This window comes from Cataglyphis hispanica, chromosome 1 (assembly GCF_021464435.1).
Source record: "Cataglyphis hispanica isolate Lineage 1 chromosome 1, ULB_Chis1_1.0, whole genome shotgun sequence".
NCBI lineage: Eukaryota > Metazoa > Arthropoda > Insecta > Hymenoptera > Formicidae > Cataglyphis > Cataglyphis hispanica.
Genome location: NC_065954.1, coordinates 9,936,893 through 9,960,610, shown reverse-complemented (window position 1 = coordinate 9,960,610; position 23,718 = coordinate 9,936,893). Strand labels below are relative to the sequence as shown.

The following is a 23,718-nucleotide window of genomic DNA, read 5'->3' as shown; positions in this document are numbered from 1 at the left end:
AGTCGGGGCGCTCGTATAAAACAAATTTATAAAGCAAAATATAAAAACTTGGAGTGCCCGGGTCATAAACATATACAATTAATTCATGTTTACATTATTTCATATTATGTAAAAATTACTTGCATCATTTATCATTATTAGTTCCTTTGATTTGCAAAATATATCTAATAAAATATATATAATTATATTAGGATTTCCTTTATTTGCAAAATATATCTAATTAAATATATATAATTATATTAGGATTTCCTTTGATTTGCAAAATATATCTTATAAAATATATACAATTATATTTTAAGATTTCTTTGATTTGCAAAATATATATCTTATAAAATATATATAATAATTATATTAGAATTCTTTTGATTTGCAAAATATATATCTTATAAAATATATATAATAATTATATTAGAATTCTTTTGATTTGCAAAATATATCTTATAAAATATATTGTTTTTTTTTATGAGCGGTTCCGTTTCCGGTGTCAAGGAGTGTGTTTCGAGGTGGTTGACGTTTTTTGTAGGCAGTAGAGAGTTAAAGTGAGAGGCGTGGTAGAGGAGTGAGTGTGTGGTGTGGAAGCGTGTGAGAGAGAGCGCGGAGAAGTGAAGGGTGAAAGTGGAGGCAAGGTGTAAGGGCGGATACAAGGGTGTAAAGGGAGGTGCGGAGCAGTGACAGTTACGCCATAGATTGTAGGTAGCGAAGAGCGTAAAGCGGGCTAGTGGATGGTGACGAGAGTCTGCATAGAGGGCGCGAGGAAACAGATGGCGCAGTTCGCCATAAAAGAAGGAAAAGGAAGGAGAGGTAGCTACGGAAATGTGGAGGAGCTTTTAAAAAGGAAAAGAAAGGAGCCGATACTAGGGAAGGGGGAGGAGGAGATGTTAAGAAGCAAGAAAATATCGCGAACAGTAAAAGATGCGGAGTTAGGATGGATAGAGGGAGAAGGGGAGTTACAGCGGATGATGAAGGGCTGGAATGGAATGGAGGGATGGAATGAAGAGAGGATGGAGAGAAGAGATGGAATGGAAAGAGAGGAGTCAGAGTGGAGGTGGTGGATGGAAGAGGAGAGGAAGAGATGGAAGGAAGAAAGAGATGAAGAAGGAGGAGAATAGGAATGGAGATGGAAGAGAGAAATGGAAGGAGATGGAAGGAATAGGAGATAAGAAGGAAGATGGAATAGGAGTAGAAAGGGAGGGAAATGAAGGAAAGGAACAATGATTAAAGGAGTGGAGGTAAAGGAAGGGAGGAGAAGGGTGGTAGAGGAATTGTTTGGCAGCATTGGAGTTAAGGCAGAGATCGAAAAGATAAGAAGGATAGGTGGAAGTGGAGTGGGTGGAAGGGAAATGGAGTAGCTGAAAGATGAGGAGGAAAGATGGAGGTTTGGAATAGGAAGAAACTGGAAAGTGGAAGGAAAGAATGGAGGATGGAAGGAAGGAAGAATGGATGGAATAGGAGAGGAAGAGGAAGGAAGGATAGATGAGAAATGGATGGAGATGGATGAGAGGAAGAAGTGGAAGGATGGAAATGGAACTGAAAGGGGAAAAGGAAGAGGATGGAGGAATGGACGTGGGGGATAAGGAATAAGGAAGGGACTTGGAGGAGGGAGTGGATGGTGGATGAGCGAAACCTAGTTGGATAAAAAAGGATGGGATAGATCGAGGGATATAATGAAAGATTGGATGGAATGTAGGAAGAGGAAGAATAAGAAGAGGAAGGTAATGGGAGGGATGTTGTTAGGAATAAGAAAGGGATTGGGGATGGAGGAAGGCAAAAGAGACGGAGGGTTTAATGGAAGTAGCGTTGGAAGTGGAGGATAGGAAATGGAGGGATAGGAGAGGAGAGATATGAGAGGAAGTTGAATGAATGGGTGGAGAGAAAGAAAGAAAACGGTAGAATATTGAATGGGAACTAAGTGAAGAAAGGGAGTGAAAGAAGAAGGGAGGAGGAAGGGGAGAATGGAAGGACAAAAGAATTAACAAGGAGGGAAAGAATTGAGATGGATAGGGAAAGTGGATGGACAATATGAATGGATGAATGGAAGGGGAATGGAGGGGAATGGAAGTGGACAGGGAATGGATGATGGATAAGGACAGATGGGGTGGCAGGTAGGGATAATGGACTCTGATCACCATCCAATCATAGTGGATAGAAGGAGAAGGAAAAGGAAAGAAAGAGGACGAGAAAAATGGTATGGATGAGGAAGGAAGAATGTAGAAGGAAAGGTGGAAGGAGAGTGAGAGGAATATGGAGAAGAGAAAGGAGGTGGATGATGGTGGATGGAAGGTGGAAGGAGGAAGGAATGCAGTGAGGAAGAGGGACAGTGGATATGGAGAGGAAGGAAGGGATGGAATCTAGGAGAAGGAATGGAAGGAAAAGGATAGAGGAAGGAAGATGGAAAGAGGGAATGGAAGGAATGAAGAATGGAAGGTGAAGGAAGATATAAGGAATGGAAGAGTGGAATGAATGATAGAAATATAATGGAAGAGTGGATGGGTAGATGGAAGGGAGTAGTGGATAGGACAGAGGGTGGAGCTGGATGGATGGAGGAAGACTGGTGGAATGAGATAAGGTCAGCGATTGGAAGACAGAAGGATAATAAAGCGGTGGGTCTGGATGGAATTCCGACGATGGTGTGGAAATACGGGGAAGAGAGCCTGGAAGATATGCAATAGGGTTTGGAGGGGAGAAGGATGAGTAGAGTGGAATGAGGGGGTGATTGTGCCGATATTAAAGAAGGGGGAGGGGGAGAGGATGGAAGAGTATAGGGGGGTGTCGCTGACTTCGACGCTCTATAAAGTGTATGCTTCGATGCTGGCAAGTAGAGTAAGCGAGGAGGTGGAGAAGAAGGGTTTGGTACCGCAGAATCAAACGAGTTTCAGGAAGAGGTTAGGGACAGTGGACAATATATTCATACTGAACTATTTGGTGAATAGACAGCTGGGGAAAAAGAAAGGGAAACTAATGGCATTTTTTATAGATTTAAAAACGGCGTTTGACTAGATAGGAGGAAATTGGTGGAAACGATGAGAGAGAGGGGGGAAGGGCTGGTCAGAAGAAGCGTGGATATTTTGAGGGAGACTAGAAACAGAGTGAGGAGGGGAGTGGATTTGGGAACAGGCTTTTGGATTGGAAGAGGAGTAAGGCAGGGTTGCTTATTGAGCCCTCACCTATTCTATTTGGTAACGGCGGATATGGAGGAAGTAATGAGTAGAGGAGGATGAGGAAGGGTTAAATTAGGGGAAAGGAAAATCTACATCTTGGCATATGCGGATGATGTAGTTTTGATTGCGGAGGAGGAGGATGGGATGAGGAGTATGATTGAAAGGTTAGAGGGCTATCTGGAAAAGAAGGGGTTGAAGTTAAATATAGGAAAATCGAAAATATTGAGGTTTAGGAAAGGAGGAGGGAGAGAAAGGAATGTAAGCTGGAGGTGGAAAGGGAAGGTGATAGAGGAGGTAAAAGAATTTTCTTATTTGGGTTATGTAATGCAGAGGAATGGAGGACAGGAGGCACAGATAAGAGATAGGTTAAGGAAGGGTGCTGCTGTAATGGGTCAGGTTTGGGGAATGGGAAAAAGGAAATTTAAGAACGATTGGAAAAGAAGATTATGGCTCTTCGATAAACTGGTGAGGACAGTGATGGGGTATGGGGTGGAAATTTGGGGATGGAGAGAGAGGAAGGAGTTGGAGAAGGAAAGGTATGTAAGATGGAAGGAAGGAATGGAACAATGGAGGAAGGTAGGAGAGGAGGGGCTGAAGAGGTGGAGGGAGGAGGAGTGGATGGAAGAGATGGAGGAAGAGAGGGAGAAGGAAGATGAGAAGATTTTGAAGACAGAGATATGGGCATGATGGAAGTAGAGGCGAAAAGGTCGGAAGGAGTGCTAGATTTCGGTTATTTCGTGAAAAAGGATATAGAGATTGATAAGAAGGAATGTTGGGAAAGGATAGAAGGGTCAAGATACAATAGGTGCTACGGAAAAATCAAGGGGAGTGGGATACCCGAGTATCTGAAGAGTGATTGGGGGGAAAGTAGATGGCAAAGGATGGCAAGGTACAGGTTGGGAAATGGAATGAGGGGGAACTAGTACTGGAAGTATGAAGAGAGTAAAATATGTAGATTATGGAAGGAGGAGGAAACATGGGAACATGGGAAAGATGTGGAGACTGGAGAGAGGTGGAGAAGGGATGGAGGAAGGATGGAGAGAATGATGAGACATGGAGAGAATGATGGGAAGATGGAATGGGATAGAGGAGAGAGAGAGAGAGAGAGAGAGAGGATTGATGTAGGATGTGTGAATGAAATGTGAAAGGATTGGAAACATGAGCCGGAAGCGGAGGTCCCAAGTTAGAGTTGGGCAAATAGCGTTGTGTGTGTGTGTGTGTAGGTAGATTAGAGATAGTTAGAGATTAAGGAGGATAAGTTAGAATTAAGTTAGATGTAAGTTAGAGTTAAGATAGTTGTAAGTATAGTATGTAAGAGTTTGTAACCCCAAGAGGAGTCAATAAAATTAATATCTATCTATATAGTTTTTTTTATAGATATATAGAATATAGAGAGATTATAGAAGAAGATAGAGAGAGAATATAGAATATAGAGAGAATAGATATATAGAGATATAGAAATACATATATATAAATAAACATATATATATATATATATATATATATATATATATATATATTATTGTGCCCTTTGGAAAGGAACGTAATTTTGGGATTGTTAACCGATTGAGAACTAGGAAGTTCAAGGATGGTCAGGATGTCCAGCTGGTTTGTTGTAATGAGCCTGTTGTAGCCTCCCTTTAGTTATTTTATACAAAAGGATATATTTTCACTGTTCACTATACAATAACTGTTTAAGATTGAATAAAAATTAACGTTAATAACTGTCCGATATAAATTGATAGTGATGACTGCCCGCCGCGTATTCGCGGTGGTCTCTTTTATTATCTCCTTTTCGATTGATTTTTTGGAAGGGATCCCTTAGCGACATGACATATATGGTTGTGTCACTCATTTCGAATGGTTAGGCCAAAATGCAAGCTAAAATATGGTTCAATTGAAATTCCTTGCATTTCCGGTGGTTCGATCTTCTTCGGCTCGCTTCGTCAGCGTTTCGCGCTCATAACATTATACGCCTTTCGCGATATCTCGTTACAGTCAGAAGGCGTATTAAAAAATACTTTAAATTAATAATATTTAAGATTAACAATATATAATATAACGAATAATAATAGTTATAGCTAATTTTGAGCTATAACATCCCTCCCCCGTTACAAAAGAAAAACAGAGGTTCGGAGCGACGTTTTTCGCTAAAAGAAAATGATTTTCTTATTTTAATACAATTTTTTCCGTATATAATATTCTTATAATCGTTTCTTAATAATTACGCTTATCTAAAATTGTGTACTTGAATTATGTTTTAATATGTTTTTCGTCATACGCGTCTATTGTTCCGAATAACGATTTTGCTATTGAGCCTATTCCGTCTATCAGTCCTCTGCGTCTGTTAGTTGGTGGTTTGTATACTGTTTGAATTTGCATAATATAGATGCCTGTTTTTTTTCTTTTTTTTTGGACTGTATGTTTCGTGTTAACAATCCATAGGATGAGTTTTTATTTTAATTTTCATTAAATTGTTTTAATTTATTTATGTGTATGCGAATTGACTTTCTTCGTTTTTTTATTGTATAATTTACATCTGAATTTTTTTCGATTATCGTGTATGGTCCGGTTCATAGGGATTCGAGTTTTTTCGATCGTCCGCGTCAGAGTGTTTCGTCGTGCATTAATACTTTGTCGCCTACTTTAAATTTTATTTCTCTAATATTTTTATCATACTGTTTCTTGACTTTTAGTTTTTCTTCTTTTATATGTTCTTTTGCGAATTGATTCGTGGCTCGTAACCTTTCTTTTAGTTCTTGCACGTAATCATCGTAATTATACGTCAGTTTCGGCGGTCTCGTCAGTGACGTAGGTAACTCCGCTTCGTAAACTAATTCGAAGAGTGTGTATCCCGTGGCTGTATGCGGCGTTGTATTGTATGTGAACATTGCGAACGGTATCCATTCGTCCCAGTCTTGTCTTCGTTTATATAATGTCGCAAATATTCAGCTAATGTTCGATGCGATCTTTCTAACGCTCCATTACTTTCCGGATGATAGGCGGTTGTTTGTATTTTATTTATTTTTAATAATTTGCACGTATTTTTAAATATTTTGCTTAAAAAATTTGTGCCTTGATCGGTTAGGATTTTTTCCGGAATTCCGCGTTCTAGTACAATTTTTGTAATGAATTCTTTGCTAATTGTTTTCGCTTCTTGATTAGGGATCGGTATTGCTTTACTAAATTTTATTAAATTATCTTGGAAGGTTAATAAATATTTATTCCCATTTGTTGTGAAGGTTAATGGTCCTATAATATCTAGGGCGCATTTTTCAAACAGTTTAGTAGGCGTGTCCGTAATTATCAACGGGGCTTTATTTTTTCGCAATAATTTATTGTTTTCGCAATATTCGCATTTGGCTATGTATTTTTCAACATCTTTTGTTAATCCTGGCCAATTATAGGTTAAGCGGATTCTTTGTATGTTTCGCTCGATTGATGTCCTCCTGTGGGTGCATCATGATATTCATATAATATCTGTTTCTTTTCTTCCTCCGTATATATTTTTTCTTCATCGGAGTCTCCTTTTCTATTGAGAGGATTTCTCGCTCTTCCTCCTTTACCTCGTTCGTATCTCGTATTACGTTGCGGCTCAGTGTATCGGCGTTTGCGTTCGCTCCTCCGGCTTTGTGAATGAGTTCATAATCATATTCTTCTAATTTAAGTCTCCAGCGAATTAATTTTGATCCGGGATCATTAACATTAAAAAGCCATATTAATGGTTTGTGATTGGTCACAATTTTAAATTTTGTGCCGTATACGTATGGTCTAAAATGTTTTACAGCCCATACGATCGCTAACAATTCTTTTTCGGTCGTATTATAGTTTTGTTCCGTGCGAGATAATACTTTGCTTGAGTAAGCAATCGGCTGGTCATCGCCCATCTTTCCTTGTGACAACACTGCTCCGATTGCCTAGTCGGATGCATCGATGGTCACTATAAATTCTTATTTAAAGTCTGGAAATCTTAGCACTGGCGCCGTCGTTAATTTTTTTTTTTAGAATTTCAAAAGCGTTTTGTTGTTCCATTGTCCATTCAAATTTTTCGGGTTTCTTCGTTAATTTTGTCAACGGTTTTGCTATTTTGGAAAAGTCTTCAATAAATTTCCTATAATATCCGGCTAAGTCTATGAAAGATTGAATATCCTTTACTTTTTTGGGTGTTGGAAATTCTTTTATCGCCGTTAGTTTTGACGGGTCCGGAGAGTCCGTTCTCCGAAATAATATGACCTAAATAAATTACTTCTTTGCGTAAAAATTCGCATTTATCCGGTTGCAATTTTAAATTATTCTCTCGGAGGCTCTGCAATACTTCCTTGAGTCGTTTGTTGTGGTTCTATAGGATTGATCCGTAAATTACTATGTCATCTAAATAAACCAGACATTTAAGTCCTTGCATTCCAGTTAAAACTGAATTCATCAGACGCTGCAATGTTGCTGGCGCATTTTTTCCAAATGGCATTCTATTAAATTCATAATGTTCGTAGGGTGTTGAAAATGCTGTTTTATTTTTATCTCTTTCGGTCATCGGTATCTAGTGATAGCCTGATGCCAAATCTAGAGTTGTAAAATATTTGGCGTTTCCTAATTGGTCCAATATATCTGTAATGTTGGGCAGTGGAAATTAATCTCCTATTGTCAGATCGTTCAGTTTCCGGAAGTTTATTACTACTCGGAGCTTAGGTTTTCCCGACGCATCTGTCTTTTTTGGTACCATTAATAATGGTGCATTCCATTGACTTGTACTAGTCCGGATAATTTGATCTTTTAACATGTGTTGCACTTATTTATTTACTTCCGTCTTGTGCTTTTCCGGAAAGCGATACGGTCTCATGTTCACCGGCGAGGTATCGGCGCGCGTGTTTATCTCAATTCCTAAAATCCCTTCATAATCGATTAGAATATCGTCTCTTACCACGTAAAATGCATGTTTTACTTTGTGATTATTTATTTTAATTGTCACGTACACTTTCCCAATTGTATGTACTTTGTAACCGGTTATGCCTGTGAGTGCGATTTTATCCTCGTATATAAGAGTGTCGTCATTCAATTGCTTTAATTTTATTAACGAGATTGTCGAACCTGAATCGTACAACATTTGTACTTTTTCCCTTTTCGCTTGTCGCATAGGTAGTGTTATTAATAATAATTCCATTCCTTTCTGCGAATTCGGCATATCTTTGATATGTGTAATGTGATACTCGGACGCAGGTCGCGGTGACTTCTTTCTCACTTCATCCTGCTCGTTGTCGCTACTATTCGCGTTTTCAGTGCTCTTTCGTCGTCGTGAAATTGTTTAATCGTATATTTTTTCTTCGCGCGATTGTTTAAGATTGCCATCTTTTGCTTTATTTATTTTTGCTTTGGGTTTTTTTGTTTAGACTCCAACATTCGTCACGGCTATGTCCGGATTTTTTACAATAATTGCAAAATTTGTTTACTGCATTTACGCGAGATAAATCAGGTTTTGGCAATGAAAATCGATTTGCGTATTGGCAGTTCTGCAATCTTGACCATAATGCCCGTTTTTGTCATACTTATTGCATTATACGTTTATTTTATTTTATTTTCGTTTTTGTAGGTCGGTGCGGAATTTGTTCTATGTCGCATGCTGGTCGCGGATGGTTCCCTGACCTTTTCTTCTGTGCTGGCTGCTGCTATAGCTTCTTGCAGTGTCGCGTATCTTCGCGATCGGACTATCGTTTTGATGTCGTCATTTAATCCTATTTGAAAATTTTCTAACGCTTGTTGTTGAATTATTTCCATTATCGCCCGTTTGTTATCTACCGTGTGATGTCGTTTTTCCATCATCGACTCGTAGAGTTCCATAGCTAATGTGTCGGCTCTGAGTCCATACGTTCGCGCGCTCTCTCCTGGTTTTTGTTTAGCGTGTTGAACTCGATTTGTAAGTGAGTCGTACTCTTTTTGCTTGCGTAGTAAATTTCTAACTCGTTTTTCAATTGTGCAAGGTCTCGAATTTTGCGTGTTTGGAAATCTAGCATTGCTCGACCTTTTAATTTTGTGCAAAGTACGGCTCCTAGCAAAGTTATTTTCATCTAAAGGATCAATGTGTTCTACTGCATAGGTAGTTGCATTTAAAAATTCTTGTAATTTATGTGTTGATCCGTCAAATTCTGGAATCATTCCGTGAGCTTCTTTTAATGACAAAAATCCGCGTCCTCGCTGATGCTTGTACATCGTCGGGCATGAAATCAAACGCGGTGTCGTTTCGATCTCTCGGCGGAGTTCTATCCTCATTTTGTCGACCTTGTCGCGGTTCTCTTTCGGATGTCACAAATTTCGGCGCATATATTTCTAATCTCTTGCCTCATTTCCTGTCTCATATCCTGTATCATTCCGCGCATTATCTCTTTAATATCGTTGGTCGATTCGTTTATTTCTCGTCTTTCTTCACGATATGCGGGAGGTGTATGATCCGTCTTCGCTATATTTTGGCCCATCTGGCGGATGGATCGACGCATGTTTTCGATCTTGGCGTCTACTGCGCCTTGCGGTATATTCGCGGGAGTGTGATCTTGCGGGAATCGTGCTTCAGCCATATTATTAGTTTGAGCTATAAATTTCTTCCGGATCAAATTGATCGCTTTTGTATGAGGTTAACGAAAATTTGCGTCGTAAGGATACTTTACTCAGAGTCCTGCTAATATACGGTCTCATGCGTCTAGTCTTGCATTGAGTGTTGTCAGTGGGATCAGTCGTGTTATTCGGGAATAGGCTTTCGTCGAGACTATTAAACGGAAAATCGCGTTCGGTGACGACGTTCTTCGGTAATTGAGATTCGCTTTCGCTCGAATATTGTGTTTCTAAATTTCTTTGCGCGTTATCTAAATTTTCTCGCGGCGTTAGACTTAATTTAATTGCTCGTCGTGCCGGTTCGCTAAATAACCACGATCGGTTTGCTATCGGTTGTTTCGGAACGTTTGAACCTTCCGACATTCATGCAATTATAATTAATATTTATTAATTATACCATGTGAATCGTCATATTATTGTAAGTCCGAAATTTTTCTGACTTACAATAATATGACGATTCACATGATCGTATGCTGTGTCAGTAGGTTGCTTACGTTGCAGTCTGTCGCTCGGCGGTTCGACGGTTGGCGGCCTGATGCTTGATGTCGGTCCTTGTTGTCCGGTGACGGTGTGTTGTCATAGGATTGTCGTAGGTCGCGGTGCTTGGCGGCTCACGTTTGTGCTACGGCTGTAATGGCGATGCTCGTCTTGTTGTCCGTGTATTATTTTCTATCATTTAGGAAATCCATCAGCCTTAAATGATAGCTGGCGTGCCCGTACTTTTATCACTTTCTGTGCGTTGCGAGTCCTTGTTGGAAGCTTGGATATTGCTTCCGTCCGTCAGCTTTTACTGATTGCTGGCGTTCCTGATCTTTAACACAATTGTGTTCTGCAGGTCTTAATTATCTGGCTCCTGCTGTCGTTTCGACAGATCATTATATATGTAGTATTTTTCAAGTATGTATTTGTTCGAAAGCAACGCGATGTAAAGCGCGAGACGAAACGTTAAAGGTTTCGGACGGACTGAACACGACGAAAATAATTTATGCACTCATGTTTTGTACATTATTGCCCGTATTCTGAGCTCACATTTAGAGGTACATTTAAAGTGCCACATTTAGAGGCGCAGATAAATGTGCTAGTAATACGACTAAAGTTGGTCATATTCTCAGCGCACATTTATAGCGCCTCTAACTTAGAAATACATTTAAGACTTTGTGTTATATATAATGCTTATTACGGGCCTATAGCATTATAATTGGCTGTCAAATAGTTCATTATATCCGTGCCATATATTAAATTAGCAAATTTCATTTCAATCTCTTTTTTGGTGCCACTGCAACACAAAATGCAAACGCGCATATAATCCCAATAAACAAACAATATTATTAAAAATGTTTGAAAAACATTTTTAGAAATATTATTTTGCTCATTGGAATTGTAACAGCAGTTTTGAATTAATCGATATGTTTGTCAGAACTCGCAATCATTATAAATGTCAAAAACAACTATTCTGTTTTGAAATACTTGTGAGTTACGATTACACATTGCATTTGCTTCCCAAACTTTAATTTTTTTATCAATGACCTAATTTACATCGACATATTTTTAATATATAAAATAAATCTGTCATCATATTTAATATATAAAATAACTATATCATTCAATCACAGCTGTTCTGTTCCATTCTTTAGAGAAATAATTATGATTGTGACCAGTAATACGTATTAAAGCATATCGGTGTAAATGTAAACAAAAGAAAAGCGATGTCAGAAAAGAAAAAGTCATCGTAAGGAGTTTGTCAAGTCGAATTGCATTGTTTATAAGGCGATGTATCTAAGCAGTAACTCTACGCGTAATAGCGAATGCGCCCGCTCCCCAAAAGCGGGCTCTTTTATAGCGATCTTTCTTGTCGCTCGCTGCCAATAAATTCGAACCACCGTGATCGATTCGAATTTCCGAAACGACGCCGGTTTTAATTGGCTGCCACGCAAAAATTTTAGTGGAATAAGACACGAGAGTTTAAGTCGTGAGAGCGATAGGCCGGTGGCCTATACGTCTCCGCGTACGTCACGGCCTCGCGCGTGTCGGTGTCGTGTATCGCGCAGCCAACTGTTAAAATTGTTTTCGCACTTGTTTGCGACATGGATTCCTTTAAAAATATAAAAATGCTCGAAAATAATAATATTCATGGCTGTTTTTCGATTTTAAAGAATGTTTTGATGTTATTAATTTTGCTGAGCCTATGTCGCAACAAGTAGTTAAATTGGAATAATTTTAATTTCCCGAATATCAAAAGACACGGTAGTGTCTCGCGCCAAGTATAGCGAGGCACACCGTGTATCTATACGCGAGTCGGTCAGTTGCAAGTATACCTCATAATAACGGTTTTCAGTAACGGCTGGATCGATCGAATTTTTAACAGGCTTATTGGGTAGCTTGGGACTTAATTATATAAGGAAAATGTCTTTATTTTTGCTGTACTTGATCTATAGTCAGAGATATTATGATGCAAAGTTCCATATGTGAAAATTTTGTTTAAGAAACGTCCACGTCGTCATCAACAAATATGTATACATATAGTATAATATAAAATGTTCATTTGTTGCTTTCGACGAAAGATTGCGCTAGTGTTTATGAGTTATATTAGCAACACTCTGCAATTAGCGATTGATTGAAAAATTACTATGGTAACCGTATCTAAATTAAAGGCCTACATTTGAGTACAAGGCTGAATTGAATCTGACTATAGTGGGTGTTCCTTTTTATTGATCGAAACAAACATTGGAAAAACATTGGCAGAACCAATAGAAATTGTTAGGGAAAACAATAATTTAAAAAGAAATGAAATAAAAAAATTACATACAATTTATATTTATTTAAATAAAAAAATTACGAACAGCTTGTACTTTTTTATAAATTTATATATTTATTTAAATAAGAAAATTACGAACAATTTGTATTTCTTATAAATTCTTAAATTAAAGAATAAAAGAAAGTTAACTCAAATAATAATAATATAACTATATTTAATATAATATTCTCAGATAATAATATACGATATTATAAAAAATATAAACTATATAATAAAAATTAAAACTTTTTAATTTTTTAATATTTAATTATAGATTGACTATTGTTTTGCTATTGTTTTGGTTATTCTGCTTTGGTACAGACAATTTTTATTCTATATGATATAAATCGTCTTATAATTTTCAAACCTGATTGGTGACAATTGTGAATAAGACTTGCATAAAAAATATTTTTTTATACAACACAATTATAATTGTTTTGCATTACACTCGTTCATGTATACACTGCTGTCATGTTTTTCTAAAACTAATTAAGTGACCAGATTCTATCTTTAAGGACTCTAGTATACATGAACGAGTGTAGTGCAATGCAGTTAAAATTATGTTGTATAAAAATGTTAATGTCTTATATAAGTTTTATTAACAATTGTTATCAATCAAGTTTGAAAATTATTAGATGATTTATTTCATAGAATAAAATGTGCCAAAAGCCCATTAATCAAATTAATATAAAATAGCAAAACAATGGCCATGCAATATAAATTAAATTAAATAATGTTAAAAGTTATAATATTGTTATATTATTATTAAAAATATTATTCTTAGAATATTAAATATATTATTATTATATTTAAGTTAATTTTTTTTCTCTTTAATTTAAAAATTTATAAAAAGGTACGAACTATCCGTAAGTTTCTAATTTATATAATTAATAATAATAATAAAACTACATGAATAACAACGATTATTCATAAAAAAATATAAAAGTATAGATCGTAAATAATAATATATATTTCTGATACACTAATTTGTAATTATCCGTTATTTTTAAAGTAGATAAGAAATTTGAAGGATATAGATATCTATAATAAGCAAAAAGAACTGTTGCATTTTGAAAAAAAAGAATGATATCCCTAAAAAAATTACTTTTAAAAAAAAAGGTAAGAAAAGGGCGCCAGAAAATTTAAATAATTATTTTATACAAAAGTATATTTATTTAAAATGTTATTATTTAAATATAATATTTTTTCACATAGCGCGTGTACTTGGCGCCTTTTTTTTATCTTTTTTATAAAAAGGTAATTTTTTTAGAGATTTAATGTAATCTCGAACAGATTTTTATTTTGTTGTTACAGTTTGCATTTATTTTTATATTATTTTCTTAATTTTTTAATGTACATAAGTTTTTATTAAGTTACCGAGAATGGCTAAAAATGGGACTAAAACAATTAATTAATTGCCTTTTGTTGATCAGGGAATTTTTTTTGCGTTTTTTACTTCGCTCTTGATAGACATTATTTATATGTTTTTTATATGTCATTCTTTTACTAACTTTTATAGATATAACATATGTCTGTACATATTTTGAGCAGCATGAGCTCGTCTCTAATTATTTTTTCATTACATTTGTAAGAAAAATGAAGAATATGATAATATAAATTTAGAATGCATTTTGCTATCTTAACTAGGTTGAGTTTGATTTTTATTTCAATTCTAATATTGCGCAGAAATGTATCGAAATATGTATGTTAAGATTGTCGATATTTGTGACATGTTTGTAATAAATATTTATTAAATGATAAAAATATCTCCAAATGTAAATTATAGCAGGCAATCAGGAGCAAGCGCAGTATGTAGGGCGCAATTAGATTTATTATTGACAATGGAATTGTAAGTAGAAAATTTTTTTTCGGACGTCTTTTTTAAGATGCTCTTCAGGGCAAACAAAATTAATAAATAACTTTTACATAATATTATAAATTAATCCCGAAGAATATCGATAAAGGTTTTCAGTTGATATTTGATTTTTATATTTATTGACTAGATATGCGACGGTTAACTCTTATTTATTTGACAGCTTTACTATTTATGTATCAATTATTTATTTATTTATTTATTATTTATTGATTTGTATTTATATATATGCGATCTTTAATTTATAATATTGTTACGTCCGCGCAAGGATTTCGGTATATCGATTCACTTAACACGATGTCGCACTCGCGTCGGGAAATGATGAAACTTTTGGTTAGAAAAGAGTAACAACTTTAATAATAAAAAGAAGCAAATAAGCACAAACACAATAACTGAAATATCAATAATGTATACAGGGTGTCCTGCAAAGATTGTGCCAACGTTCGTGAGCGGAAAGAGGACAATAAACTGAACAGAAAAGTCCTTTACCATTTTGCAATTCTCGCAATATTTTTTAAAATATTAATTAAAAAGTATTGGCAAATGAGCACGCGTTTCGCGCGGCTATCGCGAGGCTAGACCATGAGACGTACGCTCTAGGCGTGCCAGCAGTGAGCTTCGAAAAAGTTTGATCTTTCGCGTATCTCTCTCGTCGCGAGGCCAAACTTTTCGTTGCCGTGCGACACTATAAAGCTCGGCGCTGTCACGCCTAAAGCGTACATTCCATGGTCTAGCCGCGCGATAGCCGCGTGCTTATTCGCCAATACCTTTTAATTAATATTTCAATAATTATTGCGAAAATTGCAAAATGGTAAAGGACAATCTTTGTAGGACACCCAGTATAACCGGTGGAAAGCGTCCGCTCAGCACGATAGTGGAATTCTAACTCTCCAGATAGCTACCTCTTTATACAGATATTTTTAAACAACACCATAACTACGATCTTCCCTTTTTAATTTCTTTGCCGACTCGACGAAAGATCAGGGAATACCATCAGAGACGTAACAATATTTCGTAAAGGTTATCAATTTTGTTTATATTGAAGAGGATCTTAAAAAAGACCGAAAAGTTCGCAATTTTTCTATATACAATTCCATTGTCAATAAATCTAATTGCGCCCTACACACTGCGTTTGCTCCTGATTGCCTGCTATAATTTACGTTTTTTGTTGGTTAACATTTCGGAGCTTCACTAATTAATTTATTGTTTAAAAATGACAATCTAAAAATGATTAGTTATAGCTGTGAGACATTATATATTTATTTAATATTTAAAATGCTTCGATAGGTACATGGGGATGCTGCTTATCCAGGACAAGGAGTTAATCAGGAGTGCTTAACTTTGAGTAAAGCACCACATTTTGAAATCGGCGGTACAATTCATTTAATAATTAACAATCAATTAGGTTTCACGACTCCGACTTCAAGAAGTCGATCATCGAGATATTGCACGGATTTAGCAAAAAGTATATCTGCACCTGTAATTCACGTGAATGGCGATAATCCTGAGGTATACTTCTGTGATAAAATTTTTGTGGTAAAATTTCACTATAATATTGATATTAATTTGATTGATATAATCATAATATTAAAACTTTGTAGATGGTTGTACGGGCTGTAAGAATAGCCTTTAAATATCAAAGACAATTCAGGAGGGATGTTTTCATTGATCTAAATTGTTTTAGAAGATGGGGTCACAATGAGTTAGATGATCCCATGATCACAAACCCTCTTATATATAAAATTATACAAAATCGACCGTAAGAACATATAATAAACATAAAGAATATGCTATTAGAATTATTAATTTATGTGAAAAACCAGAACCAATGTTAGGTTTTTTTTCAGAGTAGATATCTTCCGATTTACGTTTTTCTTCACTTGTCCATTTCTGTGAATTAAAATTTAAAAGCAACTTTACTTTTTAAATTTATATACTTATACTATTTAAAATAATAAATAGATTATGCAAAGAGTAAAATATTGTAAAATAATAATTAAATAGTAAATAATTTTTGTCTTCTCTTTTTTGAAGAAAATATTTCTCATCAATATTTTTTGCTTAATCAATAATAGATAACATAGTTCTGTATAATTTTGCGATCTGGAAAAAACAAAGTTTACTAAAGTTTTTTGGACATTAAGTCCAAATCCGCATCATAAAATGATCTATTATCTTATATAAATATAAGTACATAGGTTATTATTATACATATAAATTAGATTTTTTAGAGAAATAGGTTGAAACATCTAACAAACGTTTTTACCATTTTTGAAAATTTGTAGCAGATAAACTTGATGTGCTAGAAACTTCAGATAGAATTCAAATGAAATCTTAAACATTGTACTTTAATATAAAAATATCGAATTTTTTGCTATAAATAACATTGAACTTCGGGTTATTTTTAGGTGTAGTCACATTGTATCAAGAGTAGAATGATTGCTCCATGCAGACAAAATTGCAATCCCACTGCAAAACCATTGCTAATAATAAAAATTTTAATAGTAAATTTAATAAATAAGAATGGAAGATTATATTATATTTGTTATTATATTGTGATTTTATTATATTTGTAAAAAATTATATTTGTAAAAAATAATTATCTTTTAAAAATTGTTTAAACAATAATTTTTTAAAGAAATAAGCAAAAAACGTTTTCAATGCGATCAAGCACTTTCAATCTCGTGCATTATGATTAAAATTTTTATTGTTCGCAACAATTTTACAATTGGCCTGCATGAGACAATCATTCCATTTGACAGTACGGCTATACCTAAAAACAAAGCGCGCTGGAACTTGAAGTTCGATAATAGCTCTGGTAAAAGATTCGATATTTTTATATTAAAGTAAAATGTTTAAGCTGTTACATCCAGATTTGAGGAAAAGTGAATTACAATGGAAAGGCGCAACAACTATTCTCATTATGTCGAAAGACGCAACATAAGAATTCGGGTCGAACAAATTCACAGATCTGATAGACATGTCTGATAAACGACCGTTTCGCTATCATCCTACCTATTCAAATGTTTGCTTAGTAATCCCTTTTTAGTCAAGGAATTTAATTCTTTTTATAGGATGGGACCAAGGATGCGATCTTCGTATTGGGAATGAAAGAGGATTAAGAAATGATTCGATTAATTAAATAAAAATAATATAATTTTTCTTCATTACAAATAAATGAAATTTGACACATATTCTTATATTTATATAAGAAAAGATAACTTTAATTATGTGAGTGTATTTGTGATTGCGCTTATCTTTCCGCGTGTGTTGCAAAAGTTCGGGGGACACCAGCCTGATTAGTGGAAAGGATTGATCGTTAAGATTAAATCTCTGATTGCTAAATACAATATGTGGTTTCTTTTAACTAGATAAAATATAAAAAAAATATAAAAAAATATAAAAAAAACTTCCTCCATGAGAAAGCAATAAATAAATAAATGAGTTGGTGTGTAAAATGGGTCATCAAATGGAAAAACTTTACTAAACGTATAGTTAATTTTAATACGATGAACCCGCTCCTAAATCAAGAAGTTTATTAATGAAGTCTAAGATAACCTTCTCAAAATCATCCAATTCGGAAAACTGAGAAGAAAAAGGGGGAGAATAGTTATACTTTCAGGTATAAAAGTATAAACTTTGAAGCTCAGTATCTTGATTTTTAATGTTGCAAGGGGTAATAAAATTTATGCCACGCGTATAGTACACCTACATTAACGTATATATAAAGTTTAAAAAAAATTTAAAGAAAATCAATTTTCTCTCTTATTGACTATGGAGAACGTCCTTAATATTTCGAGATGATTGTTGAATTTTTTATGGTTCAGATTGCTCAAAATTTCGTGATGTACTGGATTCATATATTCGAATAGTGTGCAAGAAAAATTGATAGCTTAGTCGCGCTCTGATTGAATAATAGCTGTACAAAAACTGAATACTGAATAATGATGATGCAAGTCTCGCGGAGCTCTCTTTTTATAGTTTATTGGTTAATCAAGAATTGAACTTTTTTCAACGGAACTTCTTTGCACACGTGATTCTGAGACGAATGGAAAGCTCTTATTTCTTAATGATTATCAATATTGAAGCAGCTATTTTTATTAGAGATATTTTGTAAGGTGTTTTCATTATCTCCTCGTTGTTTCTTTTTGAAAGATGTTATCGTGTAAGATATCCACTGATGTTTGCAATTAGATTTTATTTATTTAGAGAAAGTCGGCGTAATTTCTTTTGTTTTTCTCGCAGTTATTCATAGATGTCATTACTGATGAATGATGAAATGTTTGAAGCGCTGTATGGCGCAAGATATTCTGTTTATCGAAAGACCTATTTTATTGCATATAAATGATCATTGTCGCGATTTCACGGAAGGAAAAAATCGTGAAATCGGCAAAACATAATAAAGCTTTTATTTGAGTTATATCTAAAGTCTTATGCATATCAGGTTCGTCAGCTGTGAACTTTCAAATATATTATAATAAAAAACGCGTTTTAGGGAAGGAATTTTCAATCCCATTTTTCTCGGAAATCTGTCGTGATAAGCCATTTTGCCTTGAGAATTGGGATTCAGAGCGCAAAAAACTAAAAAATTACTTTTTTTTCCAGACCGCAAAAAAATATAAAATTAGATAGATTTGTGTAATTTTTGAGTACTTTTTACAGATAATAAAAAAAGAATAATTAATGGTTATTATTTATAATTATTATATTATTATATTATAATTATTATATTATTATATATTATTTATAAATATTTAAAAATTTTTGGTTATTATCTAATAATTTAATTTTATTTAATAATTTATTTAATAACTGTATTTAGAATTTCTTGATATTTTATTGATGTCATATGAATAATAACATCAAAAGCGATTTTTTTAAATATGGTTTTTTTAAAGTGTTTTTGAATATGGTCACTCATGTTCGATAATATCGGTTAGTAAAATACATTGAAAATTCTCTTTTTGTCTCATGAATTAATAAATAGCTGTAAATCTTGGTCAATCGTCATATGGCCTATTTTTGCTGAAAATGTAAGACAGATAGAGATGAGTTATACAATTATTTATTAATGCAAAATAACAAAAAAGAGTACTTTCAGGAAATTTTACTAATTCATATTATTCATATTATTGACACATATCACTTTCAAAGAATTTATTTATTTTAATATATTTTGTAAAAGAAAAATTATATTATTTTTTGCTTCTGACATCGTAATTAAATATGGTTGCACTGAGAACACAGAAACCTTAAGTTGTGTTTCGTTCACTGCGAGTACTGATGATATAATTAAAGTGTATTATATAAGATAAGGCATTAACGCCATTTTAATTTCGTACACTTTTTCACTATAGCAAGATTATAAAATGAAAAGTAGTTATAGCTCCAGATAATCAAGTCGATCAAGATTACATATTATGCACTACATCGATAAAATTCTTGAAGTAATTGCGCATAATCAGTTGTTTTAGTTAATGATCTGCAGAAATATACCAAACAAGTAGTCTTTGTGTATGCAGTCTTTATGTTGTAAAAAATGCTGCAAAATTTAAGTAGAAATCTGATGTGAAATCTGAAATTGAATAAAAATAGAATTTAATCATTTTGTATTGGCATGATATACAGGGTGTCCAAAAATTCGCGCAACACCCTTTAAGGAAAGGTAGAGAGTGTTATTCTGAACAGAAAAGTCCTGTACCATTTTCTTCTATAACGCTTAATAAAAGAGTTATTATTGAGTGAAGTCTGACCTATCATCGCCGATCTTTAGCTGGACGCACGGTCGTTGAGCCGCGCTCCTGGTAGTGTGTGTGAGCGCTCAGATGTTATGATTATGACGACTCACCGACGTGCGCCCGGCTGAAAATCGGCGATGAGAGGCCTATAAGTGTTATATTAAAAAATGATACAGAACTTTTCTGTTCAGAATAACATCCTCTACCTTTCCTTAAAGGGTGTTGCGCGAATTTTCGGACACCCTGTATATCAACAGGAACTAAATCAAAACTGATAAAATGACATTATGCTATATTGCCAGAGTATTGTAAAAAATCAAGCTCATCTGCAAGCATAAACGTGATAGAATAAAATTAGAAAAAAATTAAGCATCCGCTTTCCTCTCAAAGGATAACAGCAAAACATAGCAGAATCACAGCATGGATTATCATAGATTATCAATGAAATAATGTAGAAACATATTGATATTTATATAAGATATATATAGTAAAATCGGGTTATATAGTTCTTTCATTGTTATACGACATATCTATCTCATATTTAAGATTCTGTCAAAATCAAATATAAAGATTGCAAAGCGCAGCTAACAACATCAAAAATATATAATATTTATATTTAGCTTAATTTTTGATACAATTTTAACAGATTAATTAAGAATATTAAATTGATTGTTTCGAAACCGAATAAATCAAGAAAGTTATCCATTTGATTGAAAAGCGGATTCCGAATAAATTAATAACTTGCCACGTTTTGATATTGATTACTGAAGGGATTTTTGTTGGAGAATACTAGAAATATACTTAAAAAATTACATTGTTGTTTATTAAAAAATTATTACCAAAAAAATTTCTACAAATTATATAATTATATTAAAATAATAAATATAATTATAATAATAATTAAACGATATATATATTAATTATACAAATATATAATAATATTATATACAACAATTATATATAACAATTATACAATTATATATATTTTAAGACATCATTTATTTATTTATGTAGTAAATCAAATGCAAAGCTTGTCCCCTGCATGTTTGCCTCTTCTCCCGCATCTCCATTCCAAAAAATTAATCTAACTCATGTCCGAAAAGTGAGCCTTTATTATAAGTAATAATTCACTCCTTGGACATGAATTAGATTAGATTTTTTTAGGAGTAAGGGTGCAGGGAAAATAACAGAACTTCTCTTCCGCTTACGCGGAATTCAATTTATTATACATAAATAAATGAATGTGCTAAGATGTGCTCTATTTAATGATGTAATGATAAATAATAAAAAAAGTTTATAATGTGTTCTGTTTACATAATTGTTTGTTATAATTTTTATTTCAATTAAAAATTAAGTTTTTATTAACTTTTTTCTTTGTTGAAATTCAAATTTTACGTTTTCTAAATATTCATATTATTGATATATCTTACAAATTATTGAGCCTAAATTTTTTTTATTTTTTTTCCCGTGTCCCTCGTTAAAAATACCTTTGGAACTCACAGTTAAAACGTGCCGCTAAGTAGCGCCACGTTTTAACTGTGAAAAGCAAATAAGAAGTTTTATATAAATCTTGAAATTTATGAATTATTAAAAAATACATTATATTGTTGTATTATAAATAACTGACGATTCATCGTTAACATTTATTTCATAACACTTATAATATTCAGTTTGTTATTGCATCTATTAATATAATCGTGTTTAACAGGCATGTTTTATTTTTACTATGTTTTTGCCGTCATGTGTGACAGCAATATATATTCCCGATTTATTTCCGCGTTTTTATCGCCACAATATACTTAATGAGAATGCGGCACACCGGAATCTGTTGCAAAGTCATGATTGATGATTCAATTTAATTCTATCTGATACTGCTGGCATACTACTAACATTTTGCTATTTGGATAATAAAAGTTAATGCTTCATCCATTGTTTATGATTGGTTTGAGTACTGCAATAATGAATAGAACATCTAATATTAATAAAAATATAATTAAACTGTAATTATTTATACAATAATATAAAAATATATGATTCTATAATGATACAAGTGATTCAGATACTGACATTTTAACAGAACTGATCGATGAACATACATATAATACGGTGCAAGAAATGTAGAAAATATTACAATATTATATCACAATATTTAGAAATAATCATATTTAAAAATGATTATGCAGAAATTTATTATTTATTATAAAAATATTAGGAAGAGCAATCTCTCTCTCTCTCTCTCTCTCTCTCTCTCTCTCTCTCTTTCCTTAATATTCGAAATAAGGATTATTAATTATGTAATTAAGTATTACGTCAATGGAGATAGAAATCAAGAAAGGGACAAGTGCTATCGCACAAAGTTAGAGAAGATTCGTAAAGAGAGATACGTTGTCTTGATATAATCTGAACTTTTTAAACTAAAAGTATGGAAATTTTTAATTTTTTTCTAACCAGCTTTCTAGCTAGCTTTCTTTGAGAGAACTAAGACGGAATTTGCTCGGCATATAGGATCATATAAACTAAAAATCTTTACCAAGAAAATGCCGAGAAGATGCCTAGGGCAAAGAGATTGGATTTTTTCTTTAGAATTTGAAACATAGAATAATAAGAAATGTGAATGATAGTATATATAGAAATCAATTAGATAAAGTCTCGGAAATAAACAAATTTTAAGAGAGAAATATGAAAAAATTCTTTTTTAGGGAAGGTTAAACATTTTTTACAAGAATAAGATTTGGAATAATTATGAAAATATACGAATTTTTATATTGACATGAAGGGAGACAAAAGGATTGATCTGTGGAATTATTTCTAAAAAAATTACATAGTTGGAAGGATGAGTGAGTAGGAATGACTCTGATATTTATTTTATGTATTTATTTTTAAACGGTTTAACTACTTTCCAGATATATATGAAACGGAAATAGGAAGAATGTGAAATTGACAGAAAAAACTTTCAACTCTTACATTTAAACTTTTTAACAATTTGTTTAGTTGAAGCTTTCATTTTCTTTAAAATGAGATAGTTATTGAATAAGAGACAGGAATGATAATCAGCTAGGACTTTCTGTTAACAACCATTTCTGAACATTTATCATTCCACGACGGTATAAGAAGTAACATAAGTTTATGTTTTCTGTTTTTTGAAAAATAAAGGAATGAAAACAGTAATATATAGTTTTTATAAGTTTAGAGATGAATGAATCATATTTTTTTAATGGGTTAAGGAAATCGAAATTAAATTGAGTGTGAATAGAAAGGAAAATATATTATATATAAAATATATTAATATATATTAAAAATATAATGGTAAAACTACTGTTTAGGGGAAGCAGTCCCAATGATCTTGATCTTGACATATGTTGTCAAGGCATGATTCTCAGTAACTCGCAAGAGGGGGTCGTTTGTCTTAGCTGTCGCTCGTTATTTATTAAAAAGTTATTAACAATCAAATTATACAATAAGAACATGTATTAAATGGAATAATCTGGAATTTTTCTGAATTTTATATTTTATAAGGATGTATGTGTCATATATTAAAATATTAACAAAAGCATTAAA

At 33.3% G+C, this 23,718-nt stretch overlaps 1 protein-coding gene across 3 annotated transcripts in view; it reads left to right on the top strand.

Moving 5' to 3' along the window:
- LOC126849809 (2-oxoadipate dehydrogenase complex component E1) overlaps window positions 1-23,718 on the top strand; it is a 128,459-nt gene that overhangs the window by 30,632 nt on the left and 74,109 nt on the right. For all 3 annotated transcript variants that reach the window (XM_050592071.1, XM_050592081.1, XM_050592062.1), the window contains exons 6-7: window positions 15,710-15,931; window positions 16,024-16,181. In XM_050592071.1, the coding sequence (XP_050448028.1) occupies window positions 15,710-15,931; window positions 16,024-16,181 (380 nt within the window). The remainder of the gene's footprint in view (window positions 1-15,709; window positions 15,932-16,023; window positions 16,182-23,718) is intronic.